The sequence below is a fragment of the Lonchura striata genome, chromosome 2 (assembly GCF_050655825.1).
Source record: "Lonchura striata isolate lonStrDom1 chromosome 2, ASM5065582v1, whole genome shotgun sequence".
NCBI classification, from domain to species: Eukaryota; Metazoa; Chordata; class Aves; order Passeriformes; family Estrildidae; genus Lonchura; species Lonchura striata.
This window is the reverse complement of record NC_140704.1, coordinates 66,509,530-66,531,520: the sequence shown is the minus strand read 5'-3', so window position 1 is coordinate 66,531,520 and position 21,991 is coordinate 66,509,530. Positions and strand designations below refer to the sequence as shown.

Genomic DNA, 21,991 nt, shown 5'->3' with positions numbered 1-21,991 from the left:
TAATCCTCCAACATAACCCTGTGAGGTAGGTGCAACTTCTTCCACTCAACAGGAACACAAATCGGGGGAGAGCAATTAGGGTGAGAGCAATTCAGTGTCTGAAGTTACAGGATGACTCACCACCATCACTGCCAGAGTAAAAGCTCAGGGATTCCTGATCCACCTCAGCCACTGGAGTACAATTACTAAAAGTCATACTTCTTATAGCTTTGTAATATGCAAAACATCTTGTGTAAAAACTACATTATAGGGCAAAGGAGAAAAGAAATAAGGTTTGAATACTAAACAGGACATGTTTGGAAAAATGGAGGGTACATGAGGAGAAAAGTTAAAGGGCACTAGATTGTTAGGACTAATGTATTCTTTTACAGAAGTGACAGGCATTTTTCTCTGGACTCAAGCACTGAATTTTACCTTTTTAACTCTATTTAAAATATTCACTGAAACCCATAGTTGATCAGCCAGGAAATGACTTCACTGACTTCAACGAGAAATCAGTGAGAGGTCTACAAGCAAACCCCTCTTCCAGAACTCAACTGCAGAATGCAGATTTTTGAAGTTGCACTGTGAAATATTTTTAGAAGGGAAAAGAAATAACATGAGGGCTAGTAGTTGCCAAGACAGATGAGGGAAATGGTCACAAACCATACTAAGAGTGAAAGAGAGAGAAAATATATACACTGTAAGCAACACAACAACTCTGAGTTTGTCTCTAGGGGGATGGCCAGGCCCTTTCCAGCCTGAAATACTGCATATATTTGTCTCTGCAATGTAACTCTGTGGGTGAGGCTTGCATGACCTTTGGTCTCTTGCTGCTTCTGTCCACTCCTCTTGCTACAGCATGGTAGGGGAATTGAGGGTCAGAATCTTCTTTTGACCTGAATTCCAAAGGTCATCACTATTCTGAGTGTTATCAGATTTCTGTAGTCCTTTTCCTGACTATACAAACTGGTTCATTTTAGTTTAAACTATCCTTCCCAACATTCTTTCCTTAATTCTTTCCTTCTTCCTGGCCTGTTCTGAATATTGCCTGTTCTTCTAACCTTCTATCCTTCTTCTATAGCCAGGGGACAAAAGGGTGATATCAGAACTAGCAAGCAGTAACACTTCTGGCAAATGATTACAGATAGTAAGGTGAAAAAAGACCATGAGCCAAGTTCAGATATGTCTCTTGAGTTATTTTAGTGCCAGTCACATCTTCCACAGAATCCACTTCATATTAGTGGTTTTGCTATGCTAGGAACAACACATCGACAGTGCAAGCCTTCCCCCTCTTCAGAGTGTTTATAGGCTAACAACAGAGGGGTCCAAGGGAGTGCAAATGTGCTGGTTTTGGCTGGGGTAGTTAATTTTCTTCATGGTGTCTCGTATGGGGCTGTTTTGTATTTGTGCACAGAGCCAAGGCCTTCTCTGCCTTTTGAACTGCAACACTATTGAAAAACCTGGGATTCGTGGGAAGCCAGGACAGGTGATCCCAAGTGACCAAAGGGGTATTCCAGACCATATGGCATCATGCTCAGCATGTCAAGCTGGGGAGAAGGAGGAAGGGGGGGATGTTTGAAGTGATGGTGTTTGTCTTCCCAAGTAGCCATTACAGGTGATGGGGCCCTGCCCTCCTGGAGATGGGTGAACACCTGCCTGCTCATGGGAAGCAAATGAACAAATTCTTTGTTTCACTTTGCTTGTGTGCATGGCTTTTGCTTTCCCTATTGAACTGTCTTTATCTCAACTCATTCATTTTCTCACTTTTACCCTTCTGATTCTCTTCCCAATCCCACTGGTGGGGGAGTGAGTGGCTGAGTGGGACTTGGCTGCTGGCTGGGGTTACATCACCATGTAGGGACATGGAGAGAAAGTGGCCTTTCCACACTGCAGAGATGAAGAGCAATAGAGAATAGAATCCAAGTCTTTTGCCTTTCAATATAACATTAAATCCACTTAACGTGTTGTCTCTTCCACGCAAAAAAAAGAGCCATTCTTCTGATGGCTCTACCAAGGCTGAAATTTAACTGATTTTGCCAAAGCAGTAAAAGAAAAAAAGAAAACAAAACAACCACATTTGGGATTTTCTATTCAAGCACACAAAGGTCTTACAGTCACCTTGTTTTTCTTACAAACATGTTATTTGCATACATTTCCTCTGTGTATCCTGCATAAAAGAACATACTCTTCAATTAATGGTAAATAAAAGAAAGAGTAAAGATTAAATTGTATAGAGCCCTGAGAATAAAGCTCCTATGGGATTTGTAGTAAAAAAAGTGTATTTTTCACACATTTATGCTTCAGGCAATTTTACTTCTAGAGTTTGTTTTGAATTACAAAGACTACACTAAGATCTGCACTTCCATTTTGACAAATACAGGTTGGTTTTCTTTTCCTTTTCTCAGGCTCATGGCCTGAGCAACCACGTCAATTAAAGTCTTCATTTAACAGTGCCTGTGCCTGGATGCTCCATCACACTGTGACAGCCATCCTTAATGGTGAATTCAAAGAGATCCCAACTGCAAGCATCTCTGTCTTTTGACAAAAGGATAACTGCAAGTATAATTTTTCTGCTTTTTGTGATCCTGAAGATCAGAGCAATGTAGTTTAGGTATAAAGCAAACAGGAATCCTTCCTTCTTTCTTCTAAATACAGAGAAAATTTATTTTCTCATGCAAGTGTTCATGCAGTAGAGTTGTGGTGCAGGCACTGCAGCTCTGGAATTGCACAAGAGAAGAAGTCTGGCTTAATTATCCTGAGTAGCCACATATTCTTTCCATCATGAATCAGACATGCACACACTGGTTTGACTCTGCACAACAAAGGTCCATAGACCTTCAGTTTCCACTTTAATTTAAACAAATGCTTCACATCAACATGTTTTCAATGGTGCCAGTGCTGGGTGACTCCACTGGACACCTGCCAAAAATTTTGCCCATTATTTTTAATGTCCTCATTCAGGATGACTGTGTTACACCCAGGTTCTTGAGCTTGTCTGAATATGATCCTAATATCAAAACAGACTCTTGGAAATGGATCAGAGACATTTAGTCTACTTGTCTGCTCTTCATCTTCAGGAGAATTCTATTTGTTTAAATAAAAAGGTTAAAAGGAGAATGACTACAATGGGAAGAGAGTTCAATCCATTTGCTGGGAAATGTGACTGTTATCTTCACTGACACCAGTAATGGAGACCCTGGTACAGCAAGTTTTAATGTGTGGTCTGATCAGTGACTACACCGAACAAGTGAGGCCTTGCCCAAATCCATGTGCTCTGGGCACGCTGTTGGAGACCGTGCTACCATCACCTACACTAAAGGACAGAACAACTTCTCCCTGCATGTAAGAGTGAGGTGACTGAGTTTTACAGTTCTTTCCTCTGTTTGTTTTAATTTCACAATGTACATGATTTATGAACCAGGGGTGGTAACAATTATGGTCTCCCACATGGAATATACATCAGACATGGGCATCTGTAGATGAGTAAGAAGTTGGTCAAGGGAAATAAGAACAAGGAATCTATGATAAGTGTCTTCTCAGTGAAACACTACCAGAGTATTAAATCATTGCACAAAGCACTCGTAACTAAAAATAAGAAAACTGTGTGGAGCCAGGTGAGCAAGTCTGATTAATCTCTTCTGGCTGAGGTTTTTCATGCTCAAGAGAATAATGAGCAATTTTGCAAGATGTTGTTTCCCAGTGGGGTTGTGACCACTCAGTGCTGTGTAATAACTTTGATGTTAGAGTTGATGAAAAAGACATCAACCTCTCCACTCCTGATAACAATCAATTGCTTAAAAGACAGTTGTGGATGCCACAATATTTGCTACACATCAGACCTTTGACAAGCAGGCCATCCCTTACCCTTTACATACAGATCATTTTGCTAACATCTATAATTACTGTATTTCTTTTGGGGCTTTCATGAGATAAATATATGTTTATTTGTTGCACAGATTTGTTACTATATGGTGCTTCTGAAGTGTTACTGGTACACTGGAGCTGTGCACCATATACACCAAGTCTGATACTTCTTAGTCACTGAACATGGCTGGAGAATTGGTCGGCACACATCGAAGACACAGCTGCTGCAGATTGGTGCTAGGAACTTCTGGTTGTATGGAAGCAAATCTTGCTGCAGCAGGGGTTGTAGAAAGGCTTATTAAAATCTTCAAATTCTGCCCCAGCTCAACTACTGCATGGAGAAAGAGGACATGCCTGGGGATCCTGGGCTTGTGGCAGAGCTGGCTGTGTTTGCCATACTGCCAGTGGCAGAAATGCTCTTTCTTGACTCCTTGCCAAATATAAGCCACCGCTGTACCCTGACAGCAAGAAAGGACAGCAGACTCCTGGGTGGTGCAAGAAGAAATACAGCCAGGAGATCTAAGGATTCTTCTATTGATAGAAGGATCCCCTTCTATTCACCAGTCCTTAGACTGTATCTAGACTACTGTGCAAGTTTAGTATCCACCAGAAGAGATATCAAAAAACCAGAATGACTCAAGCACAGGGTCACTGCAGTGGCTGAGGGCTAGGGCACCTGAAGTGTGTTCAGCTTGTAGGGGGAACACTTAAGAGCAGCCTCTCAGTACCTACAAGTTATCAATAAGGTTATACTCTTCAGTTGTGTGTGGTGGGAGGAGGAAAGACAGTGGACAAAAGCGAAGAGGTTCAAGACTGGATTATAAGGAAAGTGTCTTCACTGCCATGAGAAGACGCAGTTAGGCAGGTTGTACAGCTGGTATTCTCTGAAGTTTTCAAGACTGAGTTAGTCAAAGGCCTGAGCAACCTGGTCTGATCCCATACTTGGCTCTGCCTTGAGCAGGAGGTTGGATTAAAGACCTGCTGAGGTTTTTTCCTCACCTGAATGACTTATACTGTGACCTTTGCTGTACTATATACAACTACAAGTAATGCAATTGTCATAAAATTAATGAGATACTCTTTAAATGCCTTCCAAATAATTAGTTCTGTAAAATAATGTGCAAAAAACTCCCCAAAACCAACAAACAGGGCAAAAACCAGTGTGGCCTGTTGAGGAAGTTCCATGGAATGATGTGCCTGATATTTACCATTTGGACAAGTAGGTTTTGCTTTTTCAGGTCTTCTCTCCTGTAATCACTTGTGCCTAAGTGGTGAGAGTCTCTTTTCTTGTTTCAATGAGTTTTTGACAAGTCATAAACTGTTTTCAAAGGTTTGCCATGCATCTCCTGCTGACTGCAGCAAGATCTGCAGTCATGTCTTTTGGGGAAGATTTGAGACAGAAATTCTTTGCTGTTCTTCTGTACCACATATAGATTCAAGATTCAGGTTGAATTTGGAGAACAAAAGCAAGGCATGATTAGCCCTAAAGGTTGAAAAGTACAGCTCTGCAGGAATTCCTGTGCAGGGCCTTTAAAAGGGTTTCACAGATGAGAAGATTTCCTGATGCCTGTATGTGATAGGTACTCCTCTCCAGGAAGAAGCACAGAGACGAATTACAGAGAGAAAAACTGCACCAGGGTCCAGTTTCCATGAGAACCTGGTGAAGAACTTATTTTTCTCTGCTGCTTCTCCCTTGACACACAGTGAGAGAACTGTCCATTTTCTCCATGTGAATGTAACCTCCCTTCATGAATGTAGCCTGCCAGAGCAGGCAGCTGGAGGTAACATCACTGTGGAGGAAGCTTCTGGATATGTCTTGAGCTCATCTACACAGGAGTCTTCTGATACATATGTTACTACTGCATTCTAAAATACTCCAGAGTATTTATTGGATAAATCGTAGCTGCAAAAGCTTTTACAAAGGTCACAAATAGCCAGCTGTGTTGTGCCAAGGCACTAGGACCCCAGGCATTCATGTTCTCAAACCTCATTCTTGTCTTGTCTGCATTGTCAGAAGCAACTTTTGAGGACTTTTAAAATTTCCTACCCTGTTAAATGTTTGCCTCTAATTATAAATTAGTTCTGACTCTACACAGACATAACTATTAAATAGAATAGGTAAGTGGCTAGATATAACCAAAGCTATACCCTCTTCTAATATTAGGCTAAAGTTTGGCTCAAACAGACTCAGGTGCTCCTGAGATCCCATCTTAATGGCACATATTTTGTTCTCTGGTGTTTTAGGAGCTTTATGGGTTACTGGTGATTCAGTAGGAAAATGTCTAATTAATTTCAGAAAACATTATCTGCACTGGTGAAAATTAACAGCTTATTGAATCAAGATCAAAGGGAACTTTACAACACTGGAGTCTATCAAATCAGACATGCCTAGTCTTCCTGTCACTTGACCATTAAAGATTTTCTGATAAGCTGGGGACTTGAACACCAGAACCCAAATTAAATTTGGTCCCAGGTGATTATTTCAACTCTTCCTAAATCTTCAGTGGAGGAGGCTAGAAGTATCCTAAATGCATGGGTTCTGCACATGAATATCAGAGAAATGAAACAATGAAAGAAATTCTAATGAACATTGCCTAATACTAATCAGTTTAATCCTAATCATGTTTGAAAACCAGTAGAAGGCTCACCAGGAGGTCACTGGCCAACAACATATGCAGTGAAACAGCAGTAACAAAACAGTTAAGGCTCATGTTTTTCTTCTAGAGTTGCTTGTCTTCCAGGGCTACACAAGCACTTCCACACCCTGTGCTGTGACAAGGATGTTCCCTGTGGAAGCAGCACCATAAAGACCACAGGACATGGCATGAGGAAAGGCTTGGAGCATCTTCTGTAGTGGCATTGGTACCACTCCCAGTGGCTGCCCTGCAGTCTGCTCTTGGCTCTGGCCCTGTTTCTATATTGTCCCTTCCCTACAGAGCCTCAGCCTTGAGAAGAAGCATGCCAAGGCTGTGTGATTTATATTTGCTAGAGGCAATTCTGTCTTCCTTCCACCTTTAAAACTGATTTTTTTTCTCTTTTTATTCTCCACAAAATTAAATGTACTCTTATGTGTTTATTTAGGTATGCTCTTTTATGTGCATTTCTTATCAATTGAAAGGCCAATCTTTGTCTTGGCACAGGTGGATAGATATTTGAGATGGTTCAAAATGCTTTCAGAGGAAAGGAATGTTTCCTTTCCATTTCTAAAACCTGTAATAGGTTCTTTGTCTAGCCCTGCAAGTCAGTCTGCCTAACTTTTTGAAGAACTTTGGAATATTTTCACAGCAAGAGGTGGTCTGACTTTTATCCCTCAAGGTTTGTATTTAAAATATTTTTTACTTTTTTTTTTTTGCCTCTATGTCTGTATGCATTTTTTAAATATGTCTGTAGAAAACATGTTTCTATTAAATAGATACACTTATGTACACATGTACATCTATCTACTTATAGATATATATATGTAGACAGAAGTTGAGTTGCTTCTGCCTTTTCACATGTGTACCTGAACCCTTCACAGGATCATATCTCCTCTCATAGTCTCTTGAACAGAGCTACCAGACCATTAAACCTCTGTCACTGTCCACTAGCCATGCCTGGTATATCTTAATTTTCCCTTCAATCTTCTCAAAAAGTCTTCAGTAGAAGAATGTGTATGCAGCAAAAAATGCAAAGCTTTCATTTTGAATGCCAAAATTCAGATTTTGCTTGTTTTCTCACTCACAAGTGGAGGATGTCTCTGGAGTAATTAGAAAAAGAATAGCATTAATTCTGCTTCTCACTGAGGAGAATGCTTCATTAGGATTGATTGCTCATTTCCAAAGATTGTACATGGCTAATATAATTACCACTGGAGAACACAAGGCACTGAGCAACACTTATATGCTTCGGACCACCAAAGTAAATGGACCCTTAAGAACAAGCTGAATACTTTTATTTATAAGGAATGTATAAGTGAGGGTTTTGGTTCCAGCAGGAATACTGTCAAATAAATTATGGCTGTATGACTAAATTTGAGTCAATGTTCCTTTACCCTGAATGTGCATGTATATGTATGTACAAGAGTCTATCTAGATGCACATACCAAGACTTTATATAGGACTAGATGAGACATCACTGAAGGCCACCACAAAGTTAGAGGAGTCACAGTTCTGTTCCACTTTCATTAGAAAGTCATCACCATCAAGCAACTCACTTATGTTGATAATATGAACCTGATTCTACTTCATGCAGAAGAAACAAAACTACTCCAGAAGCCCTCATCCTTTGATTCTTCTGTTATCTCTTACAAAAGAATGGCTTATGAATCAAGGACCTTTCTCCTATACTATTCCTATATTTTTATTTCTTCTATGTTGGCCTCATTTCTGAACAACTTCTTATAATTGGGACAGAGTTTTATGGGAGATCATAGGAAGCTGGTTTTGTCCTTAGGCGAAGCCATGAATACTGCTACCTGGCCTTGCAGGCTGCAAGACTGCCCATTCAGTTTGTAGCAAAGGCCAAAACATTAACCATTATGTGCAGATTTTAACAGGTAAGAAAGTAAAGAGATTTCACAGAAAATGTACAAAACAGGACAAAAAAGTGTGGTCATCCAAACAGAAACATGAAGAGACTACGTAGAGATGAGAGAAAACCGGAACATATTCTTTCCTAATGAGCTCTTTCCTGATATAGATAATAGATCTGAATAAAATGGGTATTAACCGTCTGGAAAAAAAAAATCTACAATACATAAATGTGGGCAGAGCATTTCTCACATCAATTCTGAAAATATCAGGGCAGGATTAACACAAGATCAACCCAGGCGGAAGACTGGTAGCTGCCCCATTACAAAGATGAACCACATCTCATATTCAGCACAGGATTTTGAGGTGCTGCCTGCTGTGCAGCAGCTGCAATTATGAGCAGACTGCTCAAAAGAAAAGGTGCAGGCAAGCGTTTAGGGAATCTATTTTGGTCAGCATTAATATAGCCATCCTTTGCTTCAGCAGTCAAAATGAGAGAGTGGGAGGAGAAGACACACCCACCCTCCTTCCACATCCACCTAGAACTTTGGATCCCAAAGAGCTTGGACACTTGTGAAAACATGTGGAACACAAAACAGTCTGTGTTGTTTACTGTTGCTACCTTCCATGTAGTGAGAGATAAACTGCAGCATAAAGCACAGGACATCAAAATCCTGGTCAATGGGAATTGGAGCTGTACTCACCAGTGGGAGGGGATTAGTCAGAGCAGGGGTGGAAAGGGGGAACAGTTTAGCAGAGAATGTAAGTACTGAAGCAAAATGGCAAGAAGTCATGGAACAGAATTACCTGTGTAAGGATCGGGGGTGTAAGTAAAAGACAAACATGGAAAGATACAAGGTGTGTGAAGGGGGACCTGTCCATATGGCAGTTGAGGGGACAAGCAACAAATGGCAAAAGGAGAAATCAAAACTCTCCCTTTCCCCTCAACTCTCATGCCTTTCCTCATTAAGGGCATTTAAAGATATCCTTGTATTTTCCTGATACTTCCTTTCCTATCAAAGCACATCCTGCAATTTCAGTGGTGATGGTAAATCTTGATGAATGAGGAGGGTTAGGAAATGCCACAGCAGTCTTAGGCAATTACAGCTGAGAGGGGAAGTGCCCCTGGAGCAACCTTGATGAAGGTGCAGTCTGAAGATTTCATGATCCCTGCCCTAGGTACAGCACATACATCACCAGCACACACAACAAGTGCAAACAGCATTACAGAAAGAGGAAGAACACTGAGAACCTTGCTACAAAGGAGGCTTTTCCTATAAGGGAAACGGTGGGGCTGAGGGTCCAGGAATACCTACTTACCAGTTAAGTGGCTGGCAATCCTGGCAATAGGTTTAGGAGGCAGGGCAGGGGGCTGTTTGAGGAGGGACAACTGTTTCACTGGGGTGTCCTCATGGTCTCCAGGGAAAGCAGCAGATTTTTTGGGGGGAAGTAGCAGGACTGGCTTAGCTGTAGGATCTTGGGACAGGAGGACGCCGGATTCATTGGATGTGGGGCTCTCTTCAGACACTGGAGGACACAACCACATCATAGACGCAACAATGTTACGAGCAAAGCAGCAGCAGATACAGCCGAAGTCACACAAGAAAAGCAGCACAGCAATGCAGATTAGGAATGACTCATAGATTTCACTCAAACATTGTATAACGTAGAAAAGAGGAAAGAAGAAATAAAGTAAAAGAGAAAGAGTAACACACAACAGCCAAAATTTCTGTTATTTCTGACAGAAGCCAGCTCCCCCATGTCAGGCTGGGATGGACTCCCACATCTGGAACACAAATTAGGTTTTATAATGTCATGTCTCTGATGGTCTGTCACCACAGCTTGCCTAGGACCAGATATGTTAGCAGCTGGTCTGTAAACTTACCCTGTTAAAAGTAAAAAGCACCTCACGGGGCCTATTCTCTTTCGAAAAGTGCTGCATAGCTGCACAAGATCATGGATGACAACTTCTACTGCTCCCTTTTCCTCACTTGACCTTTGTCCACAACTCTCAGCAGCACAACCTGATGCAGAAAGAGCAGCTAACCTAGATGCAGAGCATTGCAGTCTCTCTGCACAGGCTGGGGAAGAAGAGCAGCCAGCCTTACCCAGGGTAGGGCAGCTGACTGTACCAGTTACTGACAGATGTGTGGTGTGAACACTACAGAGCACCACGTGGCACATAGAGGGCATAGTGCTGTACCCCAGGGCTCAAAACCATTGCAAGCTTTCTGCTCTAGAGCTCATTAGTACATCTGAGATGTAGACAGAGAGCTGGAAACCTACTTTTACATGTTCACAAAGTGCAGGGGTTTTGCCTCACTCTGAGAGAGGTTACTTGCTTAGAAGTAGAGGTTACTTCTACATCAAGTTGATCAAAATTTCTCATGGAGCATTCAGTGACAATCTCTACACTGTCACTTCCTTCTACACCAGAAGACCTTCATTTAGCCCAGGATTTCTCAGGGCTAAACATCAAATACTAGAAGTAAAAAACTGGTTTCAAACAGCTTAGAGGAGCTACACCATAACATAAACAAGAAGTTACCTGTCCCATCCATGATCTCTGTGGTTGGGAGCACCTCATACGAGCAGGATTCCACAGATGCTGGGACTGACTCCAGTTCTGCCAGGGCTGGCAGGGACACCTGGCTGGAGCTCAGCCCAGAGCCCAGAGGCTGCCCATTCTCCAAAGCTCCTTCTTCATTTGGTATGGAAAGTTCCCCATCTGTTCATAGTCGGAAGAAAGAATAGCAAAAAAAGAGACATAAATAACATGCAGAATTTAAAATGAAATCTATCTCCATTAGATTGTTTTCAAATGAGGAATCTGGACTGAGATCTTCTATATACACACACACTGGGTTTATGTGGAAAGATTTTGATAGCAGGGGTCCACATGGGTGACTTCTGTCAGTGGCTGTCAGAAGTTTTCCCAATGTCTGATGGAACCAGTTCCAAGCTGGACCCACTGCTGGCCAAGGCTGACCTTATCAGTGATGGTGGCAGCACCTCTGGGGTAACATATAATTTAAGTCAAATATCTGTATTGAGCTTTTGCTCTACCCTGGGATGAGCATTATGAACCAGGGTCTAAATTGGTTGATTCCTGACTACCCTTGACCAACACGGATATGCAGTCCCATCCAATGCAAAAAAAAAAAAAAAAAAATCTTTTTTCCCTCTCTCTGTTGAATCTGGGCAGTCAGGAATGGTAGTAGACAGGAACTAAAAAATATTAGTACATACTGTATATAATACTTTAATATTATTAACAAGAATTATTATCTTTCCCTACACAAACTTTTATGCTATAAGGGACACAAGCTAAATCACAGGGATATGTCCCTATTTTACATACAAATAACTACATTTTATGTAAGGAAGAGAATAGTTTTTGTATTTGCTTCATGTAAGGCCTTGATACTGGGATAGATCAGGTTCCATTTAGAAAGCCTGTTTTTATAGTTACTAATAATATCTCCTCTATCTGAGCAAAATTTCTGTGACAGCAGCTGGCATTTACTTTCCTATCAAATACCACTTCACATTAGAAATAATAAAGAGCAGAAGAAAGGATTTAGATTATTCTCTATAGTGTCAACCTGCATGAGTTTTATCTCCGAACTTGTTAAGCACAGCACTCTGGTACCTGGAGGCAATGACTACATGGACATCACAATTAGAGCTTTATAAAGCAAAGTGTTCAGCCCCTATGGTTACAAATGGAAGCCTGAAAATATAACTGAAATGTGACCTGTAAAACTAAAAACCAGCAGGCAAATATGCAGAACTTGATTTTACTAACCTTTTAAATTACTTCTAAAAATGAAACTCAGGATTTCAGAATATGCTTTTAGATTTTTGGGCACCACTGATTAGTCATATTACTGCTCAATATACTGAGTGGAGAAGTACATCAGTCAAATAAGTGCACATTTTCCCCTCATAGGGATAACAAACCACTTTGGAAAACAATACTGAAAAGATAAAAAGGTCTCATTTTGGTGCTAGTATACAACAATTAACAAGTCTGAAAATACATTAGCTGATAAGTACTCAGAATTATGTTTCTGCCATTTAAAGCTTCTCTACAGCAAGAAAAGATGATCTCCTGTTTATTTTAGAATTATTATAAATACCAAGGTCTTGACTTTCTTGGTTTCGTTGGAGGATTTTTGGAGACCAGAGAGCTATTATGGTAGTGCAGTCACATCATACAAGACTGAAACCTGACCCATGGCTTTGAGAAATCAACTGAGCTGGCTAAAAGGTGGCAACATGAATTAAAGCTAAAGGCTCGGGCCAAGTGTTTGTAGCACAGCCTCCTTTCTAACTGCTGTGGCCATTCTATACAAAGCTGTTTACTTCCCTAGGAAGCAAAAATCAAAAAACAATACAGCCAGTATTTAAGCTGCACATTTTTTACTTAGCTATCTAGATAGAAATGCTATGTTTTCTGTGTTGGCTCTGTCTCCTTTTTTTTTTTTTTAATGCACATGTTTACACATGTTTGGGATAAGGATTAATGTTCTCTCAGTCACCTAGTTTCATGAAAGAGTGTAAATGTTATGTAGAGCATCTGCTTCTTGAATGACAGGCAGTGACTGTGTCCAGCAATATATTCCTTAATTCAATGCATTAATTCAGACTAAATTTGACTGTAACTATGAGAAAAGTATGCATGACAAACCCAGTAATGTTTGCTTTTTTGAGGGACAACTACACATTCTTCATGAAATGAGATGCCTATTGTAATATGTTGAACATCCTGAAATCCTACTGTCTTAAGTGTGCTATGTACTTTTCAAGGTATATTAGCATGATTTAAAAAACAGCATTTGAATTACCCATGAAGACTTACAATTGCAAAAAAAGTAAAATGTAAGATAAAATTTTGGCTTTTACCTTTTGTCTAATACTAAAGCATGGCATCTTTCTGTACTGTCAGTGTAACCTTTTTTAATCTTACATCTGAATATCTTTAATCTTGATTTAGAGTCTAAAGCTTGTCCTTAGATTTGAATGAAAACATCAGACATGGGACAGTATCATGACTAAAATATACACCCTAAATCAGGTATTGCTTAAAGAAGAGCTACATGGAGGGTTGCTCAAGTACAGCAAACAGATCAAAGATGTGGAAAAAACAATTTGTCTGAGCAGTGTGAATTAATCCTGCATCAGTGATATGCTTGACAACCAGATACAAATGGCAAATTACTTATTATTTTCAAAGTATTAAAGCTATTCCAGTTGGCTGATATACAAATGAAAAGAATCCCAGTAATGCAATTATTACATATACATGGATGAACTTACCTGTTTTCAGGAACTGGCTAGGAGTTTAAAGTTAACTTTGCACAGCAATAACATATGTAATCTTTTGTTCTCAGACTTGCAAAATCTTTTCCTGTTTTTACAGTGTCTGGTGCTACTTAGTGGAAAATGACTCCCCCTAAGTCCACGACCTTTAATAACATCAGCTGAGTGTGAAACTGAGGGAGTAGCTTGACCTCTGCAGCAAGAGAGCACATCAAAGTTGATCTTCTCTTACTCAGGAGACTCTGCACACCTGAAGTCACTGAAGAAACAGGACCTCAGAGGAAACTCTCTTATACAGAGGACTCTGCCCAGACACTTTGATTCACTTCAGCATGTGAAAACAACAGCATAGGATGAAGGCCCAGAGATACATAGATGACGTCTACAAAACCTGTGGCTCCTAATCATGTTTGTAGTCCTGAACACACCTGCAATTTCCACTCTCAGGTAGTTCTGAAACATTGCCTGGTGTGAAGTAGCCCACAATGCATCACATTGACTGACACAAACCAGACCTGTTGTGTTCCCCCTCTTGTAGTTCTGCCTACCCTCTCACTGTGTCTTTTACTCTGAACTACTTTGGACTATGCAACTTTTTTGCATATCTGAAAAGTGCCATGCTCTCACATTCCTTCTACAGAAGACTGGATATGGAAGTCAAAATAGACAAGTTGAAATCCTAGGTTAATTTTTGGACTGGGTTATCCCCTTCAATACTTGTCTGTCTCAAGTAGACTCAAGCAGTCCAAGCAAGAAATTCTTGATGAAAAAAGCTGGGAGGAGCAGAGTAAAATTCATTGTCATTCTCTGCCATGATCCCAAGGGTGGGGAATGGAGAATTGAGTGTTCTTGCATGTGGTCAAGACCTGACCCTGGAAGTGTTTCCTAGCCTTGGTGGCTACCTTAGAACAAGAGCTGGGATCCTGCACAACTTCAGCCCCTAAGCCAACCTCTGATTTTGTGGGATCCCATGGAGTTTGAGACAGGCTTCTTCTGGAGGAGTTCAAAACTTTTCAATTTCACTGCAGCACAACTGGCTCTCCAGTGGTTGCCATGCCTTCCTGCTGCTTTACCAAAACCACTTTTTCAAGTTTGTCCTAACATACTGTCACAAAATCTCCTTTAGTGCATAAGTGCAACTTGTCCAAATCCTGTAAGGACTTGGGCTATCTGAAATTTAAGTCTAAATCCATCATTTTAATTAGAAAGAGCATATTAAAATACGAGAATATAAAAGATGAAGACTGCCCATGTTTCCTTGAAAAACCACTGCACCATTGCCTTTGGAGTAAGTAACTGGTACACACTCCTATTCAGAAATTTCCCACTACATGCAATCTTATCTACATTCAGAAAGAAGAGGGATCAAAATACTACAGGAGATTTAGTTCTTTGATAAGCAGCATGAATCAGTGGGCAATTCTAATGACAGATGTTTTTAGGACGGTTACACGTCCATGTGGAAATCAAGGTCTGTACCTATGTGTAGGAGCGATGGCAAAAATATGAGTTCTTCTAAATATTGAGGAATATTCTGTGATGCAGGTGGAAGAAGTGTTTTTAGCCTCTCAGGACTATCTGTCCACAAACCATAAGAACAGCAGGAGCTTCATCAGATACTTCTTCAACTTACTATTTACCAAAAGTATAGAGTATTTTAAAAAATTATAGCCTTTGCCTACATTTTCAGAATAGTCAAGTCACAGAGCCCTGGAAATGGAAGATAACAGAAACTGATTCTGTCAGGAGTTTGGCCCTTAGCAAGGAAAAAGCTCTCTGCATTTCAGTCAGGAGCAGCTTCACCTAACTAATTTAAATGTGGGGGTCACTGAAATGGTAACAGCATTTCTTGTTTTCCAAATATAGCAGCTGGACTTCATGACCCTCCTGTGTGTGACTACTGTTACTTTCTGCACTCCGATAATTTTCACCTGCTGGGTGACACAAAGTCCTCTGAAAAGCCAGCAAATCCTGAAGCAAACAGGTCAGAGCATCACTTTAAACAGCAGGCAAACAAACCAGCTAATTATGCTTTTCTTCAATGTAGAAGATATGACAAAACCAACACTAAGCACAAGAAAAATTATTGTTCTTGGGTCATTCTGCCTACACTGTTTCCTTTGATCAGTATGGGTTTTTAAAGAAATAAAAAGACAAAATTACTTACAGGCCTGCTTTGCCCACCTCTTAGGAAAGGGAGATAAAAAGATTTACACCTACTGTCTCTGTGCAAGATGCCTCTTGGCATGAAAGGTGCTACCACAATCTAAAGGATTCTGCTAGGAAATGCTAAAGGTCTGTTGTTTTCTTGAAGGATTAGAGATTACCTAACAGGAATTAATTACAAAGAAAATGTAACTTCCACTTAAGGTTGTTAATAAAATAAAACCTTCAATAGAATTACTCTCAGATTATTACACCACTGAAGGAAATAATGCTTTTGCTCTACACATCTTGCCTTGTTCATATCCTTGTATTATCATAGTTGTTTGAGTACTGCTGCTGTTCTTGTGTATTACCACTTTATTCTCTGCCCTACCTCCTTTTCATATCAGTTTTGTTAAGGTGATAAATTGCTATAAGGAGGAATTAGTTTATTTCTTTCAAATACCTACAGATAAATTAGAATCTACTTCACAAGATGACACAGAAGCTTAAAACCGACATCATTATTTGATCGATAGAAAAAATTGTAGTGCTTTGGTAGCAATACAAGGGGAATCTCCCCAAGTTTCAACACGGAAGGCAGAGTCAGATGTCACAGAAAAGATTTTTCCTGGGGAGGCCTTTAGGTTTTTGTAGGGATGGTTCAGAGGGTGGCTATATGTGGGATATGAAGCAGGGAAGAAGGAGGTCACACCTGGGAGAGAGGCGTGACTGAAGGCTGCTGTCTGAGCTGGCTGAAGCACTGATCACCTGGCGTGGCAACCTGGACCACGCCTCACTGGCTGTGGGTCTGATCTGAGTCACACTACAAAATGTGGACAGCACAAAGCAATAAGAAGGGCAAACCTATTGACAGGACTTGTTTTTACTCTCAAGTTGCATCTAGGATGGTTGCATCTAGCTGGTCATAGTGAGAGAACACTACAACACATAACTGGTAGAAACTGTAAAATTTAAAGCACATTTTTGCTGCTGTTTGTTTTTAAGTTTAAAAAATTAGCAGCCTTGGTTAGGAAATTTTTTATTTTCTAATAAGCTAGAGTAAAAAGTAGGTAGCAGATTTAAATGCTCCTGAATTTATGAAGTAGGCTATACTTCTAGTATCTGTGAAAACTTCTAATTTCTATTGATTTCTACCAGATTTTGTACTGCTATTGTAAAAAACCTTTAGACTTCAAATTAACGAGCTTTAAAGCATATGAATAAGTTCTATTGTGATTAAGAAGTAACCTTATTATGTCTTTATATAATTTGTTGAATTAATTGCCTTAGTAATTGACAAGGGAAGCAGCAAAACAAATGGAAGATGCACTCAATGACTGACATATATGTAACAGATGTCAACTATGTATTGTATTACCGGTGTAAAACAATGATGTTTGTAAAACAATGGCATTTTGCATAAACAAGACATTACAAACTCAACAAATTAATTATCCTGAACAAGGAATTATTAGCTCTTCTGAACTGTTTCAAGGGAAAGTACATTGTTCTGTGCTCATCAGGATACAAACCCTTTAAATGTTTCCCGTTTTCCACAACAGTTAATCCCAAAGTGACACAACCAGACAATGGCAACATACACAGGCACAAACCCACTACATTTCTCCACAGTCTAGATGCTTTGCTCCTTTGCAGTCAGTGACTACTGCCTATTGCTCTGATTTTTATTTCTATTGCTTTATATTTCTGATTAGTTTTCATGTTTATTTGCTAATTAACTACCACATATATCCAACAAAGAGGGCTAGACCATGGCAAAGTCAAGAGAAGTGTTTAGAGATCTTATTTTGCACAGTCTTGCAATTCAGAATTCTCTATTCCCAGTTCCTAGGGTTACAATTATGTAATGTCTGGCCATAAAGCTATATGGGATATCAATTTACTGTTGTGAAAAGAAGAACACTTACCTTTATCAAAAATTTCTTTCAGCACTCCTCGTTTTATAAGCTCCTCTCTGCTTTGCCTCATTGACATTTTTCTTTCCAAAGCTGTAAGCAAAAGATGAGGGTCAATGTAAATAGAAAAGATGGGAAATTATTGTTTTAAAGGGTCCTATGCCTTTAAAGGTATTTAAAAAAATGCTCTTTCTCTTCTTCAAGTCAGTGGCAGTTTAGCATCTTGAAATAAAGGCTACTGGTAGTCCAGAGAATCTGTCTGCTACTGTAGTGTGGCTGTTATTGACAGAAATGGTGGTAGACTGACTGATTTGAGGGCATGTCTGTATACCCATTGCTTGATTTTGACACATAATCCAAACATTTCTGATTTCTGTGGAGAATTGGAGACAGCAAAGGGAGAAAAAGGAAATCATTGCAGAAGCTGGAGAGGGAAAGGTAAGAAGAAGGCAACACAAATGCTCAAACCAAGGAAAGATGCGGCCACACAACATGGCCAAGGACTGTGTCCAGGCTGTGGAAGAGAATGAAAGCCAAGGCTTCTTTGCCACCTGTTCCAGTGAGGGCAGATGAAGATGTTTGGGACAGTACAAAAAATAAGCTGTTTAATAGAGCCTTCTCTTCCTTAGAGGAGTGTTTTCCCCTAAAGAGATGTAAAGGAGGGAAACTCCAAGAGAGCCACTGCAATTTACACCATATCTGAACAGCTCAACTTCTGCATTGGCTGCTTGGAGACCGTGGCCACTGAGGCAGCAAAATGACAGATAGAAAATACATGTTTCTTCAGTGCAGTAGTAATTAAACCAATGTCCAATTAACCAAAACACCACAAAGGACACACACAGAGGCAAAGAGCTGAAAGCCAGCAAACCAGGGGTTCAAGAAGTGATGTGAAGGAGTGGCTGTGACTGAACCTGCTCTGTGAGAAACAAGCCTGTGCCTGCCAAAAAAGAGGCACAGTCAAGGGCAAATGGCTTCTGCCATATGCTCCTCTATCAGACCCAGCACTGATGCACGCACACACAAATGAACTGGGACTTAGCATCCTCAGCCAGCCCAAGTCATATTTAAAGCAAAAGAGGCTTGGAAACCCCCTCTTCTCCCCAGAAAACAGGAGGGTGCAACCTTTCTTGGTACTGCTGTGTGTTGACTGCTCCCACAGGGACCCATATATTTGGTGAATTAGCTATGCTTATACCAGTAACACGGTGCTCACTGCAACTTACTTGCTGCCAGATACTTAGGACTCAGTATGAACACCAGCTCTGCTTTATTCTTCTCTGTAGGATAGACTTCCCTGTTCTTAAAATCAGTTTTGAGTGTGTATTCTTCAGGACAAAGATGATCAATATGTACAGTCAGAAGCTAATTAAAAAGCCTGGTCTCCCCAGGGAGAGGCATGCTCTCTGAACTTCAGTGTGGATCAGAATTAAGGGCAGGTCCCTTTGGTGAAGCACAAGACCCCATACCCATGAGCCAGCCCCATGGTGCAGTTTGATTTTGGAAGTTGTTAACATAACAGCCACACCATTTTCCAGAGTGCTTTACACCCATTTGAAGAAGCACTTTAGGCACCTCAACTGGCTTGCAATGAAACACTGATTTGTAAGTTTCTAATATGCTTTTGATAAGAAAGGCTCAATGATAAAACTCTGGAGTCAAACTGCTGACTCCCCAACCTGCCTTTTCCCTGTGCTGAAAAAGTCTTGTTCTGGTACAGCATTTAAAACTTTTTCCTCTTCCTCCTTAAGAATAGCTGCTCTCAGACCTTCCAAGAAAAGCCAGAACAAGCTGAAACGAATTCCTGAGCCTTCTCCCACCAAAGAAATTGTTAAAACTCTGAGTTTAAAGATCAATTTGGTGGCACCCAGCACCTTTTCCAATAGGTTTCAAAAAGTGTAATTTTCTATTAGAATAAGCAGCAAACTGAACTTGCTCTTCAGTGGGAAACCAAGATAGGTGAATCAGCAGCAAAGCAGCAGGTTCTGCATATAGCCAGCAGCACTGCCCACAGAACAAAGACAAAGGCAAATTAAATTTCTGTACTTGATCACAGATAGCTGAGTAACAGATCCAATTTTGCGCACAAATTCACCTGGGTGCTCCGTCTCACCCTCCTTCCCAGTCAAGAGCTGATTATGCAAGGTAGCAGCATTATGACCAACTTCATGGCTAGGGGGTCCCACCCCATTATCATAGTACTGGTGTGAAACACAGTTTCATACCAGTTTCTTACTGGTAAGAAACACAGTAATTTTGCAGAATGGAAAATAAGGCTTTTGGGGAATCAGGTACTAAAAAGGGCCAGCAGGACATTTAGAAGAAGTGTAGGAGAGTCTCTTCCAAACCAGTTGCTGAGGAAGACCCTCCAGCAGTGACTAAGACTTCTCAAAGTATTAGACTATTTTTGCAGCTGCAGAATGTCAAAGATAGAATATATATATTTGGAAGACTGTATATGAATAAATTTCTCAGATACACCTTATTGTAATCTGCTTGTGTTCAAGAATGAAAAAACTCACAATCCTCGAGCTGAAGCTCAGACAAAACCAATTTTTTCAGTTTCTAAATCCTTTCTAAGTAGGTACAGGACTTATAGTATTAATTATTTTCCTACTAAGCCAGTTTAATTAATAAGATATTTAGAGGAAGGGCATTCTGGGCTAAGAGCAGCACTGAATGATAACAGATGTTATATTAAAACTGTGGAACATGCTGCCTTTCTTCAATACAAATCTTCCTCCCAAACAAGCGTCATATATTTAACTGCATAACCTGCTATGCTATTGCTGATCAGATGGGAAAAAAAAAAAGCATTTAGACATAGAACTCATTAGGGTCTAACATCCTGAACAATGAAATGCTTTACTTGGTCTGGATTTCTCTGGCTAAGATTGCCAGTTCTTTTATGACGGATTTTCTTTTCAAGCAGAAAGCTGGTACAAAATTAATTCATTCACTCTCCACTGAGAAGGAATCCATTCACAGCAGAGGATAAATGTAAACCTTTGAATTAATCCTTGATTCATGAGAACCGTGTAAATTCTGTGATGGGAAAAAATGAATTATAATTAATATTTAGGAAAGGATGTATTACTTCATTAGTGATTTTCCTTGGTGATTAACCTAATTTTTTTTTCATTTATACAACCTTCCAGGAGATTAGAAATAAGCATTAAGCCCTCTTTATGGGATCTACTTTTGCCAGAAACTAGTTACTGTAACACATTAATCCATTCTACAAGAAACTCTCAGCTACTAGTTTATAGAAATGTGTATTTTATGGTAGAAGCATACAGATTTTACCAGTGTGCTCTGCAGCACGCTGTTTCTTTTATGCTTTGATGAAGAAACAGTGGGAAATATTTTTATCAATATTTCTGAGCTGGTATTTTTTTGAACTTGTCCCTCAGGAGCAGCCCCCCTCTGCTGTTCAAGCAGAGTTTTTCTTTGTGGCAGACCCATTAAGATGAGTAAAGCCTTGACAGGGTCAGGAGAAGTTCCTGCCTGTCCATTCTGGAAATCAAGCAGAGTTTTGTCTTTATTCCTTTAACAGGCTGCTGTGCCCCGTGGTGGCAGTGATTAGGGTTAGGGTTAGGGTTAGGTGGCAGTGGTTGTGGGCTGCTCCCCCAGCTGAGAAGGCGAAGCTCTGTGCTGCCTCTGAGCCAAGCGCTTCTGCTGCTCCATTAACCAGCCAAAGAGGCGTTTGTGCAGTCACGACACACAACCTCTCCGTCCTCCCATCCTTCCCTCCAAGACTAAAACATCTTAGATTAACTACTCCAACCTGCATCTGTATGAGGCAATAATAAATTAATATTAAATATTACTATACAAGATAATAATAAAGTGTCCTCCTTTGCAGCAATTGTCATGTTGCTGCTTAACCAAGGGTGGACTAAATAAACAAGTCCTGCCCTTTTCATCTGATAACTGAAACTAAATCCCCATCTGTGCTGGCCAGTTGGATCTTAACCTTGCTTTTTTCTGAGGCTGTCCTTGGCTTTTGTTTCATAAAGCATTGGGGGATGCTTTGCTTGAATTCTTCCTTTCAAAGGCCCCTATTATTTTAATTATGATATTAGAAAGCAAAGGTTGTTATAGTATGAAGCTGAGAGCAAAAGCTTTCTGGTGCATCAATTATAGGAATCTGCTTTGCTAATAATTCAGATCTGAATAATTAGAAACAAGCAAACCAATTGCTTTTCACAATGTTTAGATAAACAACCATCACTGTTTTCTTTGGAT

The 21,991-nt window shown here is 40.2% G+C and overlaps 1 protein-coding gene across 11 annotated transcripts in view; it reads right to left on the bottom strand.

The window, feature by feature from the left end:
• Nucleotides 1-21,991, bottom strand: part of PHACTR1 (phosphatase and actin regulator 1) — a 299,654-nt gene that overhangs the window by 57,002 nt on the left and 220,661 nt on the right. For 8 of the 11 annotated variants that reach the window (XM_021536496.4, XM_021536498.4, XM_021536497.4 and 5 more), the window contains 3 exons: nt 17,756-17,836; nt 10,903-11,082; nt 9,675-9,881 (listed from right to left, as the gene is read on the bottom strand). In XM_021536496.4, coding sequence (XP_021392171.1) covers nt 9,675-9,881; nt 10,903-11,082; nt 17,756-17,836 — 468 coding nt within the window. The remainder of the gene's footprint in view (nt 1-9,674; nt 9,882-10,902; nt 11,083-17,755; nt 17,837-21,991) is intronic. The other 3 variants (XM_021536503.4, XM_021536504.4, XM_085571498.1) reach the window with 1 other exon arrangement.